The 21,908-nt window shown below is 41.4% G+C and overlaps 1 protein-coding gene across 1 annotated transcript in view; it reads left to right on the forward strand.

The window, feature by feature from the left end:
- The window catches only part of LRP2 (LDL receptor related protein 2), a 200,754-nt gene that overhangs the window by 146,160 nt on the left and 32,686 nt on the right, over positions 1–21,908 (forward strand). The window contains exons 47-61 of the mRNA XM_059167105.1: positions 729–860; positions 2,245–2,446; positions 5,098–5,393; positions 6,451–6,967; positions 7,470–7,622; positions 8,137–8,307; positions 9,577–9,800; positions 12,391–12,568; positions 14,734–14,930; positions 15,629–15,874; positions 16,566–16,688; positions 17,692–17,811; positions 19,127–19,243; positions 19,950–20,066; positions 20,917–21,054. Coding sequence (XP_059023088.1) covers positions 729–860; positions 2,245–2,446; positions 5,098–5,393; positions 6,451–6,967; positions 7,470–7,622; positions 8,137–8,307; positions 9,577–9,800; positions 12,391–12,568; positions 14,734–14,930; positions 15,629–15,874; positions 16,566–16,688; positions 17,692–17,811; positions 19,127–19,243; positions 19,950–20,066; positions 20,917–21,054 — 2,931 coding nt within the window. The remainder of the gene's footprint in view (positions 1–728; positions 861–2,244; positions 2,447–5,097; positions 5,394–6,450; positions 6,968–7,469; positions 7,623–8,136; positions 8,308–9,576; positions 9,801–12,390; positions 12,569–14,733; positions 14,931–15,628; positions 15,875–16,565; positions 16,689–17,691; positions 17,812–19,126; positions 19,244–19,949; positions 20,067–20,916; positions 21,055–21,908) is intronic.

Below are 21,908 nucleotides of genomic sequence, written 5' to 3' on the forward strand. Positions count from 1 at the left end.
GTACACTCCTTTCTTAGCAGCTAATTTTCTTTTGCCTTAGGTTAATTTTGAGGGGACCCTGTGTGTATGGGCCTATGGCAAATAGTTGATAAGGACGTGTAGGTTTATGATGAAAGAATTTGAGTCAGTGATGACTAATTTAAAGCATAGCGTATCTTATCAGTTAAAATCAACAAACATTTATTGAGTGCTTATGTTCTAAGTACTTTGGGGCCCACGTTGGGCTTATATTCTGGTGAGGGGACACAGGCAGCAAAACAGATAAGTAAATTATATAGCATGTTGAAAGGTGGTAAGTCCTATGGAGAAAAGCAAAAAAAGAGAACAGGAAAATGGAGATCAGGCATGCTGGGGGGGTAGTCTACATCAAATAAAATGTTCTGGGATGAAAAGTAGACTTAAAAATGGAATGTGTGAAGTAGTAGTTTATATCCTCTTGGGAAAAGACTGTTAATTCTCTATCATACCTGTAAGGAAATAGCAAATCACATCCTAGTAACAAAAAATAGTGAGGGCTTTCCACCATCAATCAACTGCTTCAGTCGCAGACCATTGGTCACTGGTATCGGTCTCCTTGGAGGACCCAGCAGAGCTGTACATAGCTAGGGAATGCTCTCCTCGAGTTTTTTAGACAGCCCATGTGATAGCAGGCTTCTTCTAAGATTTTTTAGACTGCAGACCACTTTCTTTCCCTGAGACTTTTTTTTTTTTTTTTAATCTTTTCTCAGAGTACCATGAAGCAACATGCTTAAGTAATGAGTTCAAGTGTGACAGTGGGAGGTGCATTCGAAGTGAATGGATCTGTGACGGAGATAATGACTGTGGGGACATGAGTGATGAGGATGAAAGGCACCACTGTGGTAAGAGAAACCGTTTGTTCCTCTGCAGAGTTACCTTCTAAGGAAACTCAGGAGATTGGTTTTGTGTCTTTGGAGAGTATGACTGGTAGATTCCTCTTTAATTGAGTGCATGCTGATAAATTGTTACCTTTATTTTTCCACTCTGAAATGGTTGGAGAGCATCTACTTAAATGCCTTAAAATGATAGAAAATGATTTTATTGTTTATTGTCTTTCTCTTGCATTTAGCTGACAGGAATAATGTCTTAAACTTCTTGAGCAGATAAAGAGAACTCAATTGGCCAATCTTACTAGTAGCCTTAAACAGTGTAGCAATTAACTGTGCCTCAAATTTCATTGATTACCTTGTTGCTATTATTTTGAGGAGTGGGTAGTGGGAGGGTTATTTCTTTTGTGTAATTTGTGGAACAGACCATGGAACACCATTTTCCATTACCGATAGAACATGGAACTCTTTTAACTGTGATGTCTTAGAAGAGTATCTTTTCATGATCAGCAATGAAAACAATGGCTCCCTGATGTTTGCATTTCATTGCAACCCCATATGTCATTGACGTTGGTGGCTGTCTATAGTTCCATGTGTACTCCATCCATTGAAATGGGCAGTTGGCAGCTGCACAAACATAGACTATAGCATGTACTTCTCCCATCTCACCTCACCAAGACACCCCCTCTTTTTTTCCCATTCATTCACAGGGTGATTGGATAAAATGCCGGTTCTTTTATTCTGCAGGCATTAATGATGATGTGTTAGCATCTCTTCTCTTTCCTGACAGTGTCAGGGTTTCTGACAAGTCTTGGTGATATATTCTGTTCCTATATATGCTTATTCTACTTGGGTGTAATATAGTTGAAAAAGCCTAAATTTGGAGGAGAAAGACCTATGTGTAAAGCACTAGGTCTTCAGAAAGTTCTATGACTTGGAGTCATCTAGTTTGAGCTCCAATTTTTATCTGTAGAACTGGCATAAAAATACCTATCTCATACTGTGTTTTTGTGAGTACACTTTATAAACCAAACATTTTTACCAAGTATGAGGCATTTTTGGTACACAAATAACAAAATGGGAGTAGGTTTCTGAAGTTCTAAGGGAAAAGTATTATTTTACATAAATTTTATAGTAAATTAATGAGATGCTTTATTATGTTTTATTTCTTCTTAAAAAAAATCCAAGGTCTAGAGCAATTAAAAAGGAAATTTGAAGGTTTTTTTTAATTATATTCTGTTACATGAAAGCGATGTGACTTGTCCACGTGTGGTACTCTACTTTCCTTTCATCCCTCTCACTAGTACGTAACGTAAAGCAAGGGGAATGGTTCAGAATGAATTTGACTACTGGAATGAGTTTTCATGTGGTTTCTGTTTCTTGTGTGCTTTGGTTTCAGACAGCCACAGCTGCTCAAGTTCTGAGTTTCTCTGTGCAAATAATGAGCCTCCAGCCAGGAAGTGCATTCCCCAGTCTTGGGTCTGTGATGGTGATGCGGATTGTACGGATGGCTATGATGAGCATCAGAATTGCACCAGGAGGTCTTGCTCTGGCAGTGATTTCACCTGTAGTAATGGATTGTGTGTTCCACACTCATACAGGTGAATTGGGGCTTCAGATTTTCCAGTTACCTCAAATATACAGAGGGGCAGGGCTAACATCCATTAGGCATGGTGGCCACAATGCCTAAGATCATAGTACTTTTAGTGGTCCATGAAAATATTTGGATTCCTTTTAAAATCAAAAGAAAAAAAGGAAAGTTTAGATCAAAGAAAGTATTCTAATGTGTAAGATTAATATATCTGCCTTTATCCCAATGTGGTCATTAAATATAATTTTTAATAAGCTCCTGGAGGAGGGAACCCATGACGGTAAAAAGGCTTATGGCTCATGAAAGGCTCAATGTAACCTTGGCGCGAGGGCCAGGGAAACAAATGAGGTGAGCTTAATAGAAGAAAACTCTTTCTTAAAGTAGGTGAAATCTTGGTTTTCCACTTGGAGTAGAGGCAAGGGTACAAGATACTTGATTTCCTTCTCTTTGCTGTAAGAAAAAGAACAGTACAGGCATGATCATGAACAGAGCTTGGCACTTAGGCTTAGAGCCAGTGAGACATTGGGGAGAAGCAGGTGAGGTGAGCTGAGAATGCATGTTGTAGCTAAGAGATGTGAATGCTGTTCTGCAGTGCACAGGAGTGTGTTTTGGTGTTTTTTTTTTTTTTTTTTTTTAAGATTTTTATTTATTTGACAGACAGAGATCACAAATAGGCAGATAGACAGAGAGGGAGGGAGGGAAGCAGGTTTCCCGCTGAGCAGAGAGCCTGATGCAGGGCTCCATCCTAGGACCCTGGGATCATGACCTGAGCTGAAGGCCGAGGCTTTAACCCACTGAGCCACCCAGACGCCCCATGCTGTTCTATTTAGTACCATCAGTCTGAGATATATTCTGAAAACCTAGCCTTATAGTCTACAGAAGAGATTTCTATCAGTTCTTAATGTTCATCAGATTCTAGATTTTGTCTACTTCCTTTCTGAGCTCTTTCTTCACAATGCCATGATCAGTGTGATCTTGTAGCTGACTTACTTCTGTCCTACCAAACAAACCTTCACTGCTTCTTTTCTTTTCTTTACTTATTTCCTCTTTTCTACACTCCTTTCCACCTTCCTTCCCCTTTCTCTCATCCTAGTTTTTTGTTTGGTTTCGGCTGAGCTTTCAGAACTGCTTTAGCCAAGGGCGATGACAGAACAGAAAAAATACTGCTTCTCTGTAAACCTGAGCTACAGGTTCTAAACTAACTGCAGATTCTGTTTGCTTGGGGGTGCCACTAGCTGCTAATAAGAGACCTGTTCATGTGCACTTTTGCTTGCTTGGCACAATGTGTTTTCCCCTATTTGAGAGATGGTCAAGGGGATCATTTTTCCTTTTGACTTTTTTCTTCCTAGCTCATTACTGTTGCTGCCGAGGAATCTGGATAAGACTGAGTTGTGAGCCGTTTGCTGGAATAGTAATGTTCAATTATGTCCAAAAACCTTCTGATTTACTTTACAAACTGACTTTTTTTTTTTCTTCCTTTTGAGTGGGATCTAAGCTAGAGGAAAAGAAAGCGTTTGTGTTTCAGATCATTTGGAAATGAGTTAAGCAGCTCCTGGGAGAACAAATGGGGCTGAACCAGCTTGCTCTGATCACAACTTTCTTTACTATTACACACACACATTTTGTTCTAAGTCACTTAGCCAGTGCCCTAGGTTTATGGATGGCATTGCTTGTTAGTGACCTGACCATAGATCAGTTATAAAACTGACCACATTCAGCTTTGGTACCTTGATGTCTTCTAATGCTAAGCCTCTAGGCCCTATGCCCTCCATGGTAAATCCTTTTATGAATTGTCAAGCACAAGCTTTGCCAATCCCTATCCAAGGTGCTTTTATACTTAATTCCTTGCTTTTGACTTCCATGATTCCTTTATGCTTATGTTTTGTTACTGGCAGCAGGAACCCCTTCAGTAATCATAACTTGCCAAGGATTTTGGAATAATGTAGAAAAGAAATAGCAGTCTGGCTTACAGAACTTCAGGGAACCTTATTGTCTTTGTGATGCCTGGGAATGTTAGGTCCCCAAATAGGACTAGGAAGTGCCTTGTTCCTTTGCCCACAGCCTTGCTGTTCTGCTGGTTCTCCGTCTTTCCAACACCATGACTACTCACAGCTCATGGTGGGTGGCAGGGTATTACGATTAAAGGTGGAAGGAACAGGACAATGTAACCATTACTCCGAGCGGAAGATACATACATGTTCTTGGAGGACACATAGTGATCTTCCTATGTATAATACATGTTCATTTGGATGTGGGCACTTCTGTCATCTGGCTGCCTAGGAATTTGCCTGTGCCCATAAGTCATCTCATTGTCTCATGAACAGATCTGATGAACACCAGAACTATGAGTTTATGTTTAATTTGTTGACTGCTTAAAAAATGAATGCAGTTATTTTTAATATCTCTAGATTGCCATTTCTAATGGTAGCCACCAGCACCTGGAGAGATCATATAGAATGCTAAATATTAGATTCTTCTGGAACTGGAGATTGGTGGGGTAGATAGTGATTCCAGGAGAGGGAGAACTAAGGACATGGGTAACCTTGCGACTGAAATGCTCGGTCTGACATTCAGGTAGACAGAGGAGGAAGCAAGGCCCTGAGCGTGTGATAGTTGGGACTTGTCAGCCTCTCCAGGAGTGGTACTGGTCTCATCACACAGGTGTGACTGGCGCAATGACTGTGGGGACTACAGCGATGAGAGGGACTGCTCCTACCCCACCTGCAGCGAGAACAAGTTCACCTGTCAGAACGGGATGTGCATTTATAAGCAGTATATGTGTGACGGGGAGAACGACTGTGGTGATGGGTCTGATGAGCTGGAGCACCTGTGCCACACTCCAGAGACCACGTGCCCCCCTCATCAGTTCAAGTGTGACAATGGGAACTGCATCGATATGGTGAAAATCTGCAACCGCCTAGATGACTGTTTGGACAACAGTGATGAGAAAGGATGTGGTGAGTATAACAGAGGATTTGGGAAAAGGAAAACCAGGGAACTGAATGTGGTTTCTCAACACTTCATGACTCACCAGGACTTTTCCAGTTGTCCTCTAAGTAGAATGTTACCAGAAAATGACTATTGCTTGTCTTTGTTCTTTTTATCAAAAGGCAAGCGTTTCTTAGTATATGAAGTTAGTACACAAACATTTTTAGGCTAACTCATCAGTTAGGCAGTCATTACAGAAAATAGAAGATGAGTAGATTCATACCATTAGTAGCTAACACCATTGTTAAGCAGGACAATCACTTTGAACCCTTGAAACGACTTCTCTGAGGTCTCCCTCTACTAGGATTCCTTCCCCTGTTCATTTTCATCTTCAGGTGATGGGAGAGTTTTAAACTCCCTCTCACTCCAACCTTCATGGGTAAACCAGTTGGGCATTTATAAAATATAATTACTAGGAACATACTCTCTTCCCTATGTAGATAGTTTCTGGGTGAGCTTGGCCATGTGACACAGGACCAGCCAGAAGGACACCCAGTGGACTGCTGGGTGGCTCATCCTATCTTGTGGGAGCCAAATGTATGCATCTCTTCCAGCTCTGTGTCCAGTGAGGTCACTCTGGTAACCTGAAATTGGCCATGGTATGAGAGTCACATGGCCAAAATGGAAGATGCTACAAATTAAAGCATCTCCCTACCCCTGAGATCTGTTTTACCAGCACACCACTGGCCAGGCGCTTTTCTTCAGCTCTACTTTCTTCTCTCTCCTGCCATGTTACTTTTTAAATTATTGGTTACAAGGAGATTGGCAGCTGTAGGATTAGAAGTCAGACATAAGCTTGTTCATTATATTAGTTGTTAAAACCACTGGTGAAGGATTAATTGGGGAGGAAGTTGAGAAATAGGGAATTTTGAGTATCTCTGGCTTTTAGAAAACCCTTATTGTCTGTATTCTTTTAGCATGTTTCATTAATAAGTAGGCTGTCCAGAGGGAAGCTTGACTTTGGACCACTCTGGTGGGTATATTGTGGACATTTTAGCATCTTTAATACCTGTCTTTTACTTACAGGCGTTAACGAGTGCAGTGACCCTTGGCTCAGTGGCTGTGACCAAAACTGCACGGACACCCTCACCAGTTTCTATTGTTCTTGTCTTCCTGGTTACAAGCTTCTGGCTGACAAACGGAGTTGCAATGACATTAATGAATGCAAGGAGACACCCTTTGTCTGTAGTCAGATGTGTGAGAATGTAATGGGCTCCTACATCTGTAAGTGTGCCCCAGGCTACATCCGAGAACCAGACGGAAAGAGCTGCCGGCAGAACAGTAACATCGAGCCCTATCTCATTTTTAGCAACCGTTACTATTTGAGAAATCTCACTACAGATGGCCATTTTTACTCCCTCATTTTGCAAGGACTGGGCAATGCTGTGGCCCTCGATTTTGACCGAGTAGAAAAGAGATTGTATTGGATTGATACGGAGAATAAAGTCATTGAGAGAATGTTTCTAAATAAGACAAACAGGGAGACAATCATAAATCACAGACTACCAGCTGCAGAAAGTCTGGCTGTGGACTGGGTGGCCAGGTAAGAAAACACTGAGGAGCTCTCTAAAAGTTGAAATGGTTTTAAAAAGTATATTATAACCAATAGAGAATCAAATCTAAGCTTGTGGCCATAATTCAGAGTTCCTTCATGCAGTCTCAATAATTCACTTAGATAAGTCTGTTTCCTTGGCTCTACCATTTAAACTGTGGTTCACAACACTTAATGCCTCTCTCTTCCACATCCCTGCTCCTCTAAACTCTTACCTTGCCTGGGAAGGATGCTTATGCTGCATTAAGAAAGTAAAGCCAGAATCCTTGTGTGAGGTGTGGCCCCAGAATTCCCTATGTGACAGTGGGAATTATAGCTCGCTCTTGAATCTTCTGCCTCTTTGCGGGGAAGTCCATTTCCTGTTTCCCCCACTGTTTTCTTGGGGGAAGTGCTTTGGGATTCCACTGTAGCTTGGATAGGAAGTTCAGTGACTACTATATACTGTTTCCCAAGCAAAACGTCTGTCGTCGTAACTCCTGGCTTTCCATTTCAGAAAGCTCTACTGGGTGGATTCCTACCTGAATTGCCTCTCTGTCTCTGACCTTGATGGTCGATACCGCCGCAAGTTGGCTGAGCACTGTGTGGATGACAACAATACCTTCTGCTTTGATCATCCCAGAGGAATTGTCCTTCACCCGAGATACGGGTATTGTCTCCCTGTAATCCTGGGCTCTTCTCTCATGCCCATATTCTGCCTCTGTCACCAAAAAGGCTGTTGACATAGTTATCTCAAGGCCAGTATCTTGCTGGGATTTGTCTTCTGCTCTTCCTAACTGGTAAATGGTTTAGTTGTAATGGGTAGAAGCATGGCATCCTCAAATGATATTCATCAGCTCTTCTGTTTTCTTTGCCATGACACACCATTTCACTTTTCAGATTACCTGTTTTGGCTGCATGCAGAGAAATTGTAGTTAAAAACAAAAAAACAAAAAACAACCCACCTTTACTTGACTCTACATGTCAAATCCACTGAAATGCCCAGTTAATCATGTTCATTCTTGAGCATTTCCTATACATCATCCACTTTTAGATTATTTTCTGTCATTTTTTTTTTTTCCTTTCTGAGACAGTGTGTAGAATTCTGATTGGAGAAGAGTTATGTCTTTTGGCTACTGACTTTTTTAACTTCAGGGACTGACCTTTTGTGTTTCCTCCAATAGGCATGTCTACTGGGCAGACTGGGCTGACCGAGCCTACATTGGGAGAGTAGGCATGGATGGAAGGAATAAGTCTGTGATTATCTCTACCAAGATAGAGTGGCCCAATGGCATCACCATTGATTACACCAATGATCTACTCTACTGGGCAGATGCCCACCTGGGTTACATTGAGTACGTAAATAGAACAGAATAAAGTGAACCAAGCAACTATTTATTCCAAATACTAGGACTTGTATTGCTAATGTGTTATTCCCATGTAGATTCTAACTGGTCTCCGTGTTAGAAGTCACTCTGAAGTCCTTTTCAACTAAAACTGCCTATAGGAAATACTGAGCTCTGTGGTTATGGTATAGTAGAAAGAGTATGAACGTTGAAGCCAGATCCATCAGGTTTTTGTCCTGGTGCTTTTACTTCTTTTATTTTCCTGTAGAGAATAGAGGTAGTAATCTCTCCTCTATTGCAGACAGCTTAGTCCTCAACTCATCTTAATTTCCTTGTCCTCCTTTTAAACTGTTCATTTCTAAAATTGAGATCTAATTGTCCTGTAACATTGGCCATGAAGGTCTTGAAGTTTTCCTATGGCTTCTATAAGTTCACATAAATTGTCATTTTTGGACAGCCTTTTTAATTTTTTATGGCTAGCATCAAATTTATTAGCTGCTAGCTCTCCCCACTTCCTTTTTGGATTTTAGGGTCTAGTCTAAAATTGTAAAATATTAAAATACCAGTATTTTGACATAGACTCATAGAATGAGTGAGATATTGGAATTGGAAGGACTGGAAATCTGGCCATGGATGCTCTGTGATACCTTGAAATCAGAAAACCTCCTCTGGAATTTTAATTGTCTGGAAAAGTATTCAGAAATAGAGCCTAGGGCATGATTAATAATAAATGTGCTGCCACAGTAAGCAGAGTGAAGCCTGCAGGCCTGTACTCTATCTGAGTTGGCATATTCCTCGCATGTGACACCAAGAATCTTGGTATTTCCTAAGAACAGCTTCTCCTCAGAAATGTTCATGAAAAGGCAAAATTCCAGCTTTGTATTGCCCTCCTCTAATTTCTTCCAGTGACTTAGGAAACGAAAATGGTGTCCCAGGGATGTTGAATGGAGAACATTAATCGGAGCGGTTATAAGCCTCTAAGAGCTGAACCAGCTGTATGTCCAGCAAAGCAGCTGTGGTTAGGAATTAAGAGATGGTTGAACAACTGTGGCTATTACAATTCTTTGAGCATGGCTTTTTCAATTTTTGCATGTTTCGTTTAGTCCAAAATATGTTTTAAGCTTAGCTTTTGTTTTAATTAGAGTCTAGGAGTTTGGGGGAGGATCTGGGCTGTAGGTACCCTGAGAAGGTAGAATTTTATTGATTTGTCAGTGCATCTGTCATTAATGTCATTGGAAGAAAGATTAGCTTGACTGAGTGACTCTTCTTCTGCCCCAGGTACTCTGATTTGGAGGGCCGCCATCGGCACACGGTATATGACGGAACGCTGTCTCACCCCTTTGCTATCACCATTTTTGAAGATACTATTTATTGGACCGACTGGAATACAAGGACAGTTGAAAAGGGAAACAAATATGATGGATCAGATAGGGTTGTGCTGGTGAACACAACACACAAACCATTTGACATCCGCGTATATCATCCATACAGGCAGCCAATTGGTGAGTGTGTGGAAGTTTGGCCCAGTTGCTTTAGCTTCTCCGCATGCCATTCTTATTTAAGAGTAAACATGATGATTTACAAAGAGAATGTTGTTAATGTGGTAATGTTTATTACGAAACATATGGGAAAACCTGCTTACAACTTTTTTTCCCCCTTAACACCTGGTTTACTCTTAAAGATCAATCTGGGTTTTCATTTTTGATAAGAATTAACAGTTGTTGTGTTGCTGTATTTTCTGAGCTGAAGTGACTGAAGTATTTTAAAGTGCGCCAAACCAGTCAGAATGGCTAAAATAAAACCTGTAGAAACAATAAGTGTTGACGAGGTTGTGGAGAAAGGGGAACCCTCTTACACTGTTGGTGGGAATGCAAACTGGTACAGCCATGTTGAAAACAGGATGGAGGTTCCTCAGAAACTTAAAAATAGAACTATGACCCAGAAATTGCTTTACTAGGTATTTATCCAAAGGATACAAACAGTGATTCAAAGTGGCACCTGAACCCCAATGTTAATAGAAGCAATAGCCGAACTACAGAAAAAGTCTAGGTGTTCATTGACAGATAAATGGATAAAGATGTATATATACACAATGGAATGTTACTCAGCCATCAAAAAGAAAGAAACTTTGCCATTTGCAAAGATGTAGATAGAACCACAGGGTATTATGCTAAACAAAATAAATCAGAGACAAATATCATGTGATTTCACTCGTATGTGGAATTTAAGATACAGATGAACAAAGGGGAAGGGTTAGAAAAATAAAATAAGATGAAATCAGAGAGAGACACAAACCATAAGAGATGCTGAACGCTAGGAAACACACTGAGGGTTGCTGAAGCGGGTGGGGGGGGGTAATCAAAGCATGGTACTGGAGTAAGAATAGACTTAAGATTGGAGAAAATAGAGTCCAGAATTCGATCCACACATACATGTCAAGTGACTTTTGACAAGCTTGCATTGTGCATCTTCCCTGTCCATGACTTCTGACTGCTCCTGGCAACCACTGGTCTGAGGCCTATCGCTACGAATGAGATCTGCCTGTTTTAGATCTGCTTGTAAATGGACTCAAAGCACAAGGATTTCATAACTGGCAAGTCAAGGGCATAGTTTGATTTGGGAAGTGTTCAAATAATTCGATTAGGCATTAATCGATCCCTTGGCTCCTCCATCTTCTAGTTGACTTCACTCACAGTGTATATTCTTAAGTGGTGGCAAATACGGCCAACAGACGCTCCTGTACTATGTTCTTTCTTTTTTAAGATTTTATTGATTAATTTGTGAGAGAGAGAGTGCACAGAGGGAGAGTGAGAGGGAGAAGTACACTCCCTGTTGAGCAGGGAGCAAGATGGGGGCCTCCATCCCAGCACCCTGGGATCATGGCCTGAGCCAAAGGCAGACACTTAACAACTGAGCCACCCAGGTGCCCTGAAATAAAATCTTAAAAAAAAAAAAACTATCGTGATATTCCACTCCTAAATATTTAAGATAACATCCTTGAAAAATAAGGGCATTTCCTATGTAACCACAATAAATTATAACAAGAGATAAACAGTCATTCCCTAATACCCAGATTAATCCATTAAAATGATTGATTTAAAAGAAATGTTTAAAAGAAAGTGAGAATAATTATAGAACACAATTTAGTAAATTTCTATTTGAATATTAAATTTTGTGTGTTAAACATATGCTTGTCATCTGGAAGGTAATAATGTTAAGAGCAACACAGTGTCTCATTATATTTTTTTTCTTGTGAACTTATATTCCTCATCATGTAGTTAAAGCCATTTCATGATTTATAGATAATCTAGCAAAAGTTCAGAATTTACTCCAGAATGGATTTTTTTTGGCCTCCTTTGTTGTGTTTTGTTTAAAATGGGGTAAGCTTGAAAGTAAGGAAAAATGAGAATTGGCAAAATAAAAGATACTCAGGGTCTCCCCCTACCCCGGAAGTTAATATTCTTTATATTATTTTAGTGAAAATTCGAATTAGGAGCACGTGGCTGGTTCAGTTGGTAAAGCATGTGATTCTTGATCTGGGATCATGAGTTTGAGCCCCACGTTGGGTATAGAGTTTACTTAATTAAAATATATATATACATGCATACATGTGTATCTATCTATATCCATTTATAAAGAAGTTCAAATTAATTTCCATCTACAAGTGGTGACCCAGTAAATTAGTAAAGATGCCACACAGTTTACCTGTCCATCTCATTCTTGGCCATACTTCTCTTGCCCATATTCTTAGAATGAGAGAATATAGCATCTGCTAGAAATTAAAACTGTTAGGTCTAGCCACATGAATGTAAGCTAAGTTTCCCATCCACTCTCCAAAGATGTTGAGAAACACATCTTTTCTAGCCCAGAACACCAGCGGGTATGTCTCACTTCTGGTTGCACATAGATCCGTTTTCTCAAAGCACAGCATTGCTTACACTTCTGCCATCTGTCCCATTTATGAATTTTGCGAAAAAGCGTGAAACTTTGGTATGATTTTTCTTACTGAGCGATGACTAGTTTAATGAGGTGGGCAATCAATTCATGTGTGTTGGATATTCTAAGTGAACTAACATATTTTCCTTCGACTAGTGAGCAATCCCTGTGGTACCAACAATGGTGGCTGTTCTCATCTCTGCCTCATCAGAGCAGGAGGAAATGGATTCACCTGTGAGTGTCCAGATGACTTCCAAACCCTTCGTTTGGGTACCCTCTATGTCTGCGTGCCCAGGTGCTCCAGCACCCAGTTCCGGTGTGCCAACAGTGAAAAGTAAGGCTTGCTCTTCCCTCTGCCCACTGCCTCTCCATCCCCTTGGATGGACACACACAGAACTTTGAGGGTCCAGGGGATGGGAGTTTCCTAATGAATTAAGATTTGGGATAGTTAATGTGGCTCATTTGGAATGCGCCAAGACACTCAAGTCTCCAATCTCAGATAATTTCTTTCATGGATAGAAGCAGTTTGTTAAGCAAAATGTATGCAAGTATTTCTTTGTAGAGAAGGAGCTAGAAACTACGTGGTTTTTTTTTTTTTTTAATTTCTAATAAATTGTCTTAGGTGTCAGGATCAAGATTGTGTACACTGAAAAGTGGACCTTAAGAGTGGTAGAATTTCCAGTAAAGGGTCAGTATCCAAAATATCCAAACTTATAAAACTCAACACCCAAGAAACAAATAATCCAGTTAAGCAATGGGGAGAAGACATGAACAGACATTTTTTTCCCAAAGGATACATCCAAATGGCCAGTAGACATATGAGAAGATGCCCAATACCACACATCGTCAGGGAAATTGAAACCAAAACATAATGAGATACCACTTCATACCTGTCAGAATGGCTAAGATTAACAATACAGGAAATAACAGGTGTTGACGAGGATGTGGAGGAAGGGGAGCCCTCCTACACCATTGGTTGCAATACGAACTGGTGCAGCCACTCTGGAAAACAGGATGGAGGCGCCTCACAAAGTTAAGAGCTACCCTATGACCCAGCGATCACACTGCTAGGTGTTTACCAAAAAGATAAAAAAAGACTGATTTGAAGGAACACATGCACCGTGAAGTTAAAGCAGCCTCATCAAGAATAGCTAAATTATAGACTGAGGAATGGATAAAGAAAGATGTGGTATACATATGAGAGAGTATTACTCAGCCATCAAAAAAGAATCAAATGTTGTCATTTGCAGTGATGTGGATGGAGCTAGACTGTATTATGCTAAGCAAAATAAATTGGTCAGAGCAAGACAAATACCATATGATCTCACTCATATATGGAATTTAAGAAACAAAACAGGTGAACGTAGGGGAAGGGGGAAAAAAGAAAGGGAAGCAAAGCCTTTAAGAAACAAAACGGAGGATCATAGAGGAAGGAAGGGCAAAAGCAAGATGAAGTCAGAGAGGGAGACAGACCATAAGAGACTCTTAATCATAGGAAACAAATGGAAGGTTGCCTGGAGGGGAGAGGGTTAGGGGATGGGGTATTTCGGTGATAGACATTAAGGAGGGCACGTGATGTAATGAGCACTGGGTGTTTTATAAGACTGATGAATCACTGAACTCTACCTCTGAAACTAATACACTGTATGTTAATTAACTGTATTTTTAAAAAGACTTAGCTGAGGGTTTCTAGAGGGGTGGTAGTTGGGGGTGGGCTAAATGAATGATGGGGATTAAGAAGAGGACACTTGAGCTGAGCACTGAGTATTATGTGTAAGTGATGAATCACTAAATGCTACTTCTGAAACTTACAGGTACACTATATGTTAACTAAATAGAATTTAAATAAAAATCTGGAAAAAATAAGTGGTAGAGTTTCTCTGTCTTTCACACTCATACACTGGCCTAGCTTCTTAGTATTATGCCGGAGGATCCAGGATTACACATTTACATCCACTTTTGATTATTTGTATCTGTTACAAAACATGGCCACAGTGGCCATAATCCATTGGTGACTGGGGATACTGAGTCAGAGGGAGGAGACATTAATGCAAACCATTGCATTTAAGATCCAATGGCAGATTGTTTTGATGATTAAATAAAATACCTTAGATTAAGAATCTAGCATTTATTGATCTTGACCCAGGCTTTCAATAAATGTAAATGCCTTCTGCCTTCCCAACCAGTACCCACCAGTCTGTTATGTCACCCCAGCCGACAGTCCCAACCATTTCCTGCTACCAGAACCATAGCCCTACACACATAGTCCACTGTGTTCTGTGGCAGGAATGTAATCATTAGGTCAGAGCATTTTCTCAGCATGAATTTGGGTCTTAACAAACGTGGTCCATCTCCTCTAGTCATGTTTTCTCTGAAAATACACCACAGTAAAGGAGCTCATGCGTGTAATTACCTGGAATTCAGTTTTGATGTCTTCTCTTCAGGTAGCCTCTACCCCCTGTGCTTTGCTAAGAGAAACACTGTGTTTTCTCTGTGCAGGTGTATTCCTATCTGGTGGAAGTGCGACGGGCAGAGAGACTGCTCAGATGGCTCTGACGAGCCGGTGCTTTGCCCGCAGCGCTACTGCCGGCTTGGACAGTTCCAGTGCAAGGACGGCAACTGCACCAGCTCACATTTCCTGTGCAATGCTCACCAAGATTGCCCTGATGGCTCAGACGAGGACCAGATTCTCTGCGGTGTGTTCAGTTACCGTCTTTGGCCCACTTCTGTAGTAGATTGTGAACAATCCTGATTCTGTGGGGATTTTCTGCACGTCCTAACCCCCAGACCAGTCTAGAGTCCTAGGAAAAAAGTCAAGAGCCCATCCTATATTTTTATGAGGTTCTTAAGATAGACTAGGGTCTCCGCAAGGCAGAGTGTTGAGGTAGACGGTGTGTTGTCTTTGGTGGTTTGGTGCCATGTGCTGTGCATGGAATCCTCCTCAAGAGTGAACACTGGGGGCCAAAGGAGGGCTTCCTACTCTCATTTTAAGGATGCTTATGTGATATTTGTTAGTGTTTCCATTTTTTGAAAAGCAAAGGGGGAAAACCCGCAAAACTGAAAACAACACACTGACAATAGCAGCAAACACAAAGTTTGAGAAATACTGTCCATTAGGAGAATAGGGATGGGAGGTGGCCATCAGAATTCAGTAGGCCATCAGTGACACTGTCTTTAACCCCTAATTCTGCATGCAAGAGAAAGATATTTAAGAATTTAGGAGTCAGTAATAGTCAAGTGAATAACTGACGTTGTCGTGGTATTGGCTGATAATAAGTGCATTAGGACAAAAGTACTCTAAAAAAGAAGTTAGGATGAAGCTCTCGAAGATCCCTCCATGTAAATCAGGAACGTCTGTCCATAACACCTCGCAACCAAATGCCCCTCCTTGCAGAGCATCACCGCTGCCAGTCCAACGAATGGCAGTGTGCCAACAAACGGTGCATCCCCGAAGCCTGGCGGTGTGACTTGGAGAACGACTGCGGGGATAACTCGGACGAAGATGTCTACAACTGTGCCAGTCGGCTCTGCCGGCCGGGCTACTTCAAGTGTGCTAATAATCACTGCATCCCTCAGCACTGGAAGTGTGATGTGGACAATGACTGTGGCGACTACTCGGATGAGCCCATGCCCGAATGCTGTGAGTTCTGCGGGAGGGACATGTGGGAGCACGGATGGAAAAGCAGGAGGACCCGTGTGGATTGCGAGATGACAGGGAAGCCCCTACTTCAGCCCCGTGGCACCCTCCGTCTTGGCTCTCCCTGCTAATTCTGGCACTTGAGGAAAGTATAGCTGTATGGTTGGCAGGTGGAACCAGACCTTGTTCCAAAAGAGGCTCATTCCTCTGTACTCTGGATATCTTAACTCTCCAAAATACGATCACAAGAACTTCCATTTGTGTATGTCTAGCACTTTCTCATTTGAGCCTCAGTGAAACACTGCCCAGTAGGGAATGTACATTTACCAATTTCCATTTTCCAGGTGAGGAAACTGAGGCTCACCTTAAGTAGTTGGTCACGTTTCTGTTGAGTGGTAGAGCTGACACCCAGGTGTTTTTTTGCTTCAAGCCCAGGCCTTCCCCTCCTCCACCACCCCCCTGCCCCATAGTTAATCCTGTAACACAAATGAAGGATACTTTGACAGGGAGGAAACTTAAGATGCTTTCTGCTCTGGGTAAATAGATCACACCTAAAACAACACACGTGGCCAGAATCAATCCAGTTGGTAACACGGTAATTGCCTCCTCAGCACCAGGTCCTTCATATGACAATGCGAAGGTGTCTTTTGGACTGAACATTCAGTTCCAACTTTGCTTTTTTCTGTCTTTTCAGTGAGCCATCGCTGTGACAACCATACAGAATTCAGCTGCAGAACGAACTACCGCTGCATCCCACAGTGGGCTGTGTGTAACGGTTTCGATGATTGCAGGGACAACAGCGATGAGCAAGGCTGTGGTAGGAGGGGCTGCAGGGGTGTGGGGGAGGGGCAAGAGCCCGGAAGCGTCAGGTGCGCTCTGGGTGAGGAGAGTGCCTTTCCCATGTCCTTGCTCCTCCAATTACCTCTGAAAAAGCATCATCTATTGATCTTTCTAGTAACACGTTACTTTTTTTTTTTTTTAAGCATTTAGCGGACTTTGGGGGAGTTTAATTTATATCCTCTTAAATGAAATCCCATCCTGAGGAATGTTGGAATTGGGGAAGACATTATTAAGATACTAGGAACTTACATAATTTCTCCTAAATGTGGAATCGTTATTTGCACTTGACAAGTTTAAATTGTCTAATTTTATAGATTTATTGAAACTGATGGAAGGGGGTAGAGAAAAGATTTGATACCTATCTCTAAAAAGAATAATTCAAAATCAGAACATTTCTTATTTGGAGATTTTCATATTCCGAATGTCTCTCTGTCCGTATCTTCTACGAGAAAGCTGTTAAGTCACATTGGCAACATGGAAAGAACTTAGGGACAGAAGGTCAAATGAATTAATAGAATCTGTCAAGATTAGCCATACACTTCAACTGGAAACCTGAATATCTGTGAGTGCATATTAGGTTTAGTTGGCAGAAAGGCAGATAATGGGTTATTTTAACACTGAATTTAATAACACTGAATTTAACCAACTGAAGGCAGTGAGATGGAAATGTTCTGTTAGCATCACTTAATCTTCCTCTCCAGGTCTTTGTTGCAAATTAGAAGCCAGATGTCAATTCATTTTTTGAGCAGTTGCTCCAAAAAAGAATGAATCTAGTTTAAAGCAGTTTAAAGTTGAAGTAGGATAGGTTCAGGTTGGCCAAAAGAGGAATATTGACCGTGAATGCTGTTAGCATTCCTCTCTCTGGAAGCTTTGAGAATATGGGAGCATAATTCTCCAGTTGTCTCACAAGAAAGCCAGTGCTACCTTGGCATTTCTTGACCTCCAGCTTCTGAAGTCTTTGCAATGACTGTGCTTTGTAGAGGAGAGGACGTGCAAACCTTCCGGGGAATTTCGCTGTAATAATCACCACTGTATCCCTCTTCGCTGGAGGTGTGATGGGCACAATGACTGTGGAGATCACTCAGATGAGGAGAACTGTGGTGAGTGTTCATGGTTCTCCTGTCTTTATGTGCTGCCAGAGTTGTGCTTTCTGTTCCTCGCCCATAATTCAGTTCTCTATGCCATTCTTCCTAAACGGGTAGGGTGACAATTACCTGATTGCTTGCATTCTCCTGACTAGTACATTTCCACTTTTTCTTTGACTAAAGACAGAAACATCTCCCTTTAAGATGCTTATAATGAAGTTTTGGGAGAAGGGTGTTTACCCAAGTATATGTTTTGTTTGTTTATATCTAACTTTTTTTCTAAAAAGAGTGTGAGGCGACTTGTAATACAGGACAATTACAGTAAGATAAAGAATAGAAACAAAAAAATAAGGACCAAGAGAAGTTCTAGAAGCAAAGGTGCTAACCCAAAGAATTTGCTTCTTAAGTGCCTCAAAATGGTCTTAATAGCAGAGGAAAGAGATTTTGTATTTAGGATTGTCCTCCCCTCTCCGCCCACCCCAGAATGTCTGACTATTTTAGGAGGGCTAGTGATTAAATGACAGGTCAGGCTTTAGTTTCTTTCTCCCAATGAAGGTGCTGACTATAAGGAATTGGACAGGGAGGTCAAGGATAAGAAGCCAAAGATTTGGGTCACATCAAACTAGATAGTCCTGAGTAATTGGATATATTACCCTGCTCTAAACATAGGTCACTGATTCATGTATATGTCAATTTCAGATCGATTAATATGGAATACGGTTTTTTTGTTTTTGTTTTTGTTTTTTTAAGTAGGCTCCCAATGTGAGGCTTGAACTCACAAGCCCAAGATCAAGAGTCTCATTCTCTACCAGCTGAACCAGCTAGGTGCCCTGTAATATGCAATACATGATAACTTTAGTCACGTTTTGGAAGTAAGAAATGATTGCCACTTTCCATAGGCAGTTGAGGAAATATATCAGTTGACTAAAACTCAAGACAAAAGTGTGATCCAGTGGAATTTTAAATTTGAGAAAGTTAATGTTTAATCCTATAGGAGGATTAAGATAATTGTTGTAAGATAATTGTTGCTTTCATGATAATTGTTGCTTTCATAACCTCCTATAGGTTATCTAGACTATCATGAAAGCAACAATTATCTTACAAGTAAATCACCTTTGGAGAAAAGGCTTAATAAAGGCCCTTCTTCACATTCTTAAAATTGAGGTAGAAGGTCTAGTTTTGGAGGACGCGTAGTCTGCCTGCTCAAGGAGATGGCTAGGACTCGGGACACAGGAGTGCCGGCATGCTGAGGATACTCAGGCCCTCACCAGTTTGTCTTCTGTGTATGATTCCTGGTTCCCACTGATGGCTGGGTGGCTTTCCTTTGCAGTCCCTCGGGAGTGCTCGGAGAGTGAATTTCGATGTGCTGATCACAGCTGCATTCCCTCTCGATGGGTCTGTGACCATAACAACGACTGTGGCGACAACTCGGATGAGCAGGACTGTGGTAACTGTCGGGTCTTTCAGAGGCTTACCACGGGGTGTAGTACCAGAGTCGGCATAGTTAACAGAAGAAAGGACTTCAAGTGAGAGTTCGTATGTTTTTTTAAGAGTAAAACAATTTTTTTATACTTTGTGTAATACATAAGCCTTCCCAGAGCGCAGTACCTTCCCCTCTGTATTTTCTATGCTTTATTCTTATAGTAGTCTTAACTTGTAATAGGCGAAAAGGGCAAGAAATTGTTGAAAATCTCATTTTACCTTAAATATTTCCTAGGAGCAGACTTGAATCTGCATTGTTCTTATAAACGACAACAACAAAAGCATTCATTTTTCCTACTGTTCCCTGAAAGTGTCTGTGGGGGATATATTTCTGTAGCTCCATGGTGTAGGAGTCAGGGGCATTAGACCAGGAATCATAACCCCCAAGTGACTTTTATAGCTCTTGACTCATTAAGGGTTGGGTCTAGGAATTCAGGTTTCCGAGAAAATGCTAGAGATTATGTAATAGGGGAGAGAGAGGTACTTCCATTTCCATATGTTGAATGTGGTTTTGGTGCACTTATTCCTTTTCTAGACACAGCTGTGCATTTGCCATGCACTAGTCATAGGGTTTGGATAGGAATGGGATGAAGTCGTTAGTTCGTTAGTCTGTTCCCCAGACCTGTCTGAGAAGAACGAGACCTTTTGGAATGACAGTCTTTTCTCTTCAGAGATGAAGACGTGCCAGCCTGGGTATTTTCAGTGTCAGAGTGGACACTGTGTGCCTGAGCAGTCGACTTGTGATGGAGTGGCTGACTGTCTAGATGCCTCCGATGAAGCTGCTTGTCGTAAGTGTCTGGGCCCCCAGGGCCCTGATCATCTGAAATGCAGCAGATGGCCTTTTAGACCCCACCTCTCTAGCAGCCACCACTTCTTAAATGGCTAGGATGCAGGGATTTTCTCCTTGGCGCTCATTGGCGTTCACTTAGGGGTCTGAGTCATCATACCCAAATAGTCCTAGTAGTCATTCAGATGCATTTCATTGACCATATTTTAAATAGAGAATATAGTAAATATCTGTGCTAACAAAAATACTATCACCTGCAATACAAATTCATTGATTGAAAAAAAAAAAAACCCACCTCAGGTGAACGAGAACATTCAAGCAGTGAATAGATGGGTATAAAAAACTTGGATTGGGTATTAGAACATACTGAATTGACAGCATTAACACCTTTCTGAATTTTGTGATGGCATATAAAAAGCTTAAAAATGAAGGTCAGTATGATCATTCACAGTTTAGTCTTTATGAATCACTGAATAAATATGGACTGTTTTTGATGATCTGTGATGGGTATTGTTAAGGATGTAGTTGCCACATCTTAAATCCTGGTTTCAGAGAAACTATATAAATGGATGATGGACAGGGCCAATGCTGACACAGCTGAAGAGGTGCCCTTGCCTATGAAGAGGAAGTCCAGTGCCATCCGCAGAATGACTCATGTCTTTGAAAACTGGGATGGGACAACGGTCCTGAAGAGGTAGTCCATCACAATTTCAGGCAGTGGAAGGTGACAGTCCATCTCGAATAAGGAAGACAGGCTGTCATGGAAAGAGTTACGGGACGAATAACAGCCTACCTTTTCAAAACTTGTTACTTTTTCTAACAGTTGGAATCTGTCTCCTCTCTACCAACAGCCACTCGCTTCCCCAATGGTGCGTATTGCTCAGCGACTATGTTCGAATGTAAAAATCACGTGTGCATCCCGTCACCTTGGAAATGTGATGGCGATAACGACTGTGGCGATGGTTCTGATGAGGAACTTCACCTGTGCCGTAAGAGGGAGATGAAGGGCGGGTTTGGGAGTGGTGTCATCTGGCAAAATCTCAATGCTTTTTCCATGGGGCGTGTGATGCCAGAGGCCAGTTGGACAATGTTTGAAAACTGGATGCATTTTACTTGGTCTTCTTTCCCAGTTCGTTGTTTGGAACATGGGAATGTTAGAATGTTAGACAGACATTCATCCCTGTCCTTTTTAGCCCGGGGATTGGACAAAAATGCCACGTCAGTATTTCCTTCCCTTTGGAGCACTTTAATTAGGGTCCATTATATTTTCACAGCAGCATCTCCACATTTTCTTGCCACATCTTTTCTTGTTAAGAATTAACCCTGTTCTGTTTTGCTTTTAACTTGATGGATCTTGAAAAATACCTTCACCCTGTGGAACTTAGGAAGTTGCTCCCTCAATGAGATAAAGTGCCTGCAGCCCCATTAAAAAGTGGAGAGGCAGAGACACAGCCCCATTAAAAAGCGACTAGCACTGTTTTATAATGTGCGCACATCTTTCACAACAAAGAATTTCTGCAACAGTTCTGTTAACAGTACTTCTAAGAATCAGCTCTTAGGTCTGACTTTTTTATCCCCAGCCGATCTTATCATGAGTTTCTGCTTTTGTTCCTGTGTGTGATGCAAAGGCAGAAGGAGAAATCAGATAGCCAAAGCCTTCCATGTGGAAGACATGTGTATGTTGAGATTACCCAATCTCTGGGGCCTGAACAGAGGACAAGTAAGGGACCTGGGTTCTACCTTTGGGTTCCACCTTTGGGTTCCTCACAGGTGCATAAGCATCAGCTAGAAGTTTAACTCTGGACAACAAGATGAGTCAGAGGTCAGTTGTGAAATAGCAACT

Source organism: Mustela lutreola, chromosome 3, assembly GCF_030435805.1.
Source record: "Mustela lutreola isolate mMusLut2 chromosome 3, mMusLut2.pri, whole genome shotgun sequence".
In the NCBI taxonomy this organism is placed as follows: domain Eukaryota; kingdom Metazoa; phylum Chordata; class Mammalia; order Carnivora; family Mustelidae; genus Mustela; species Mustela lutreola.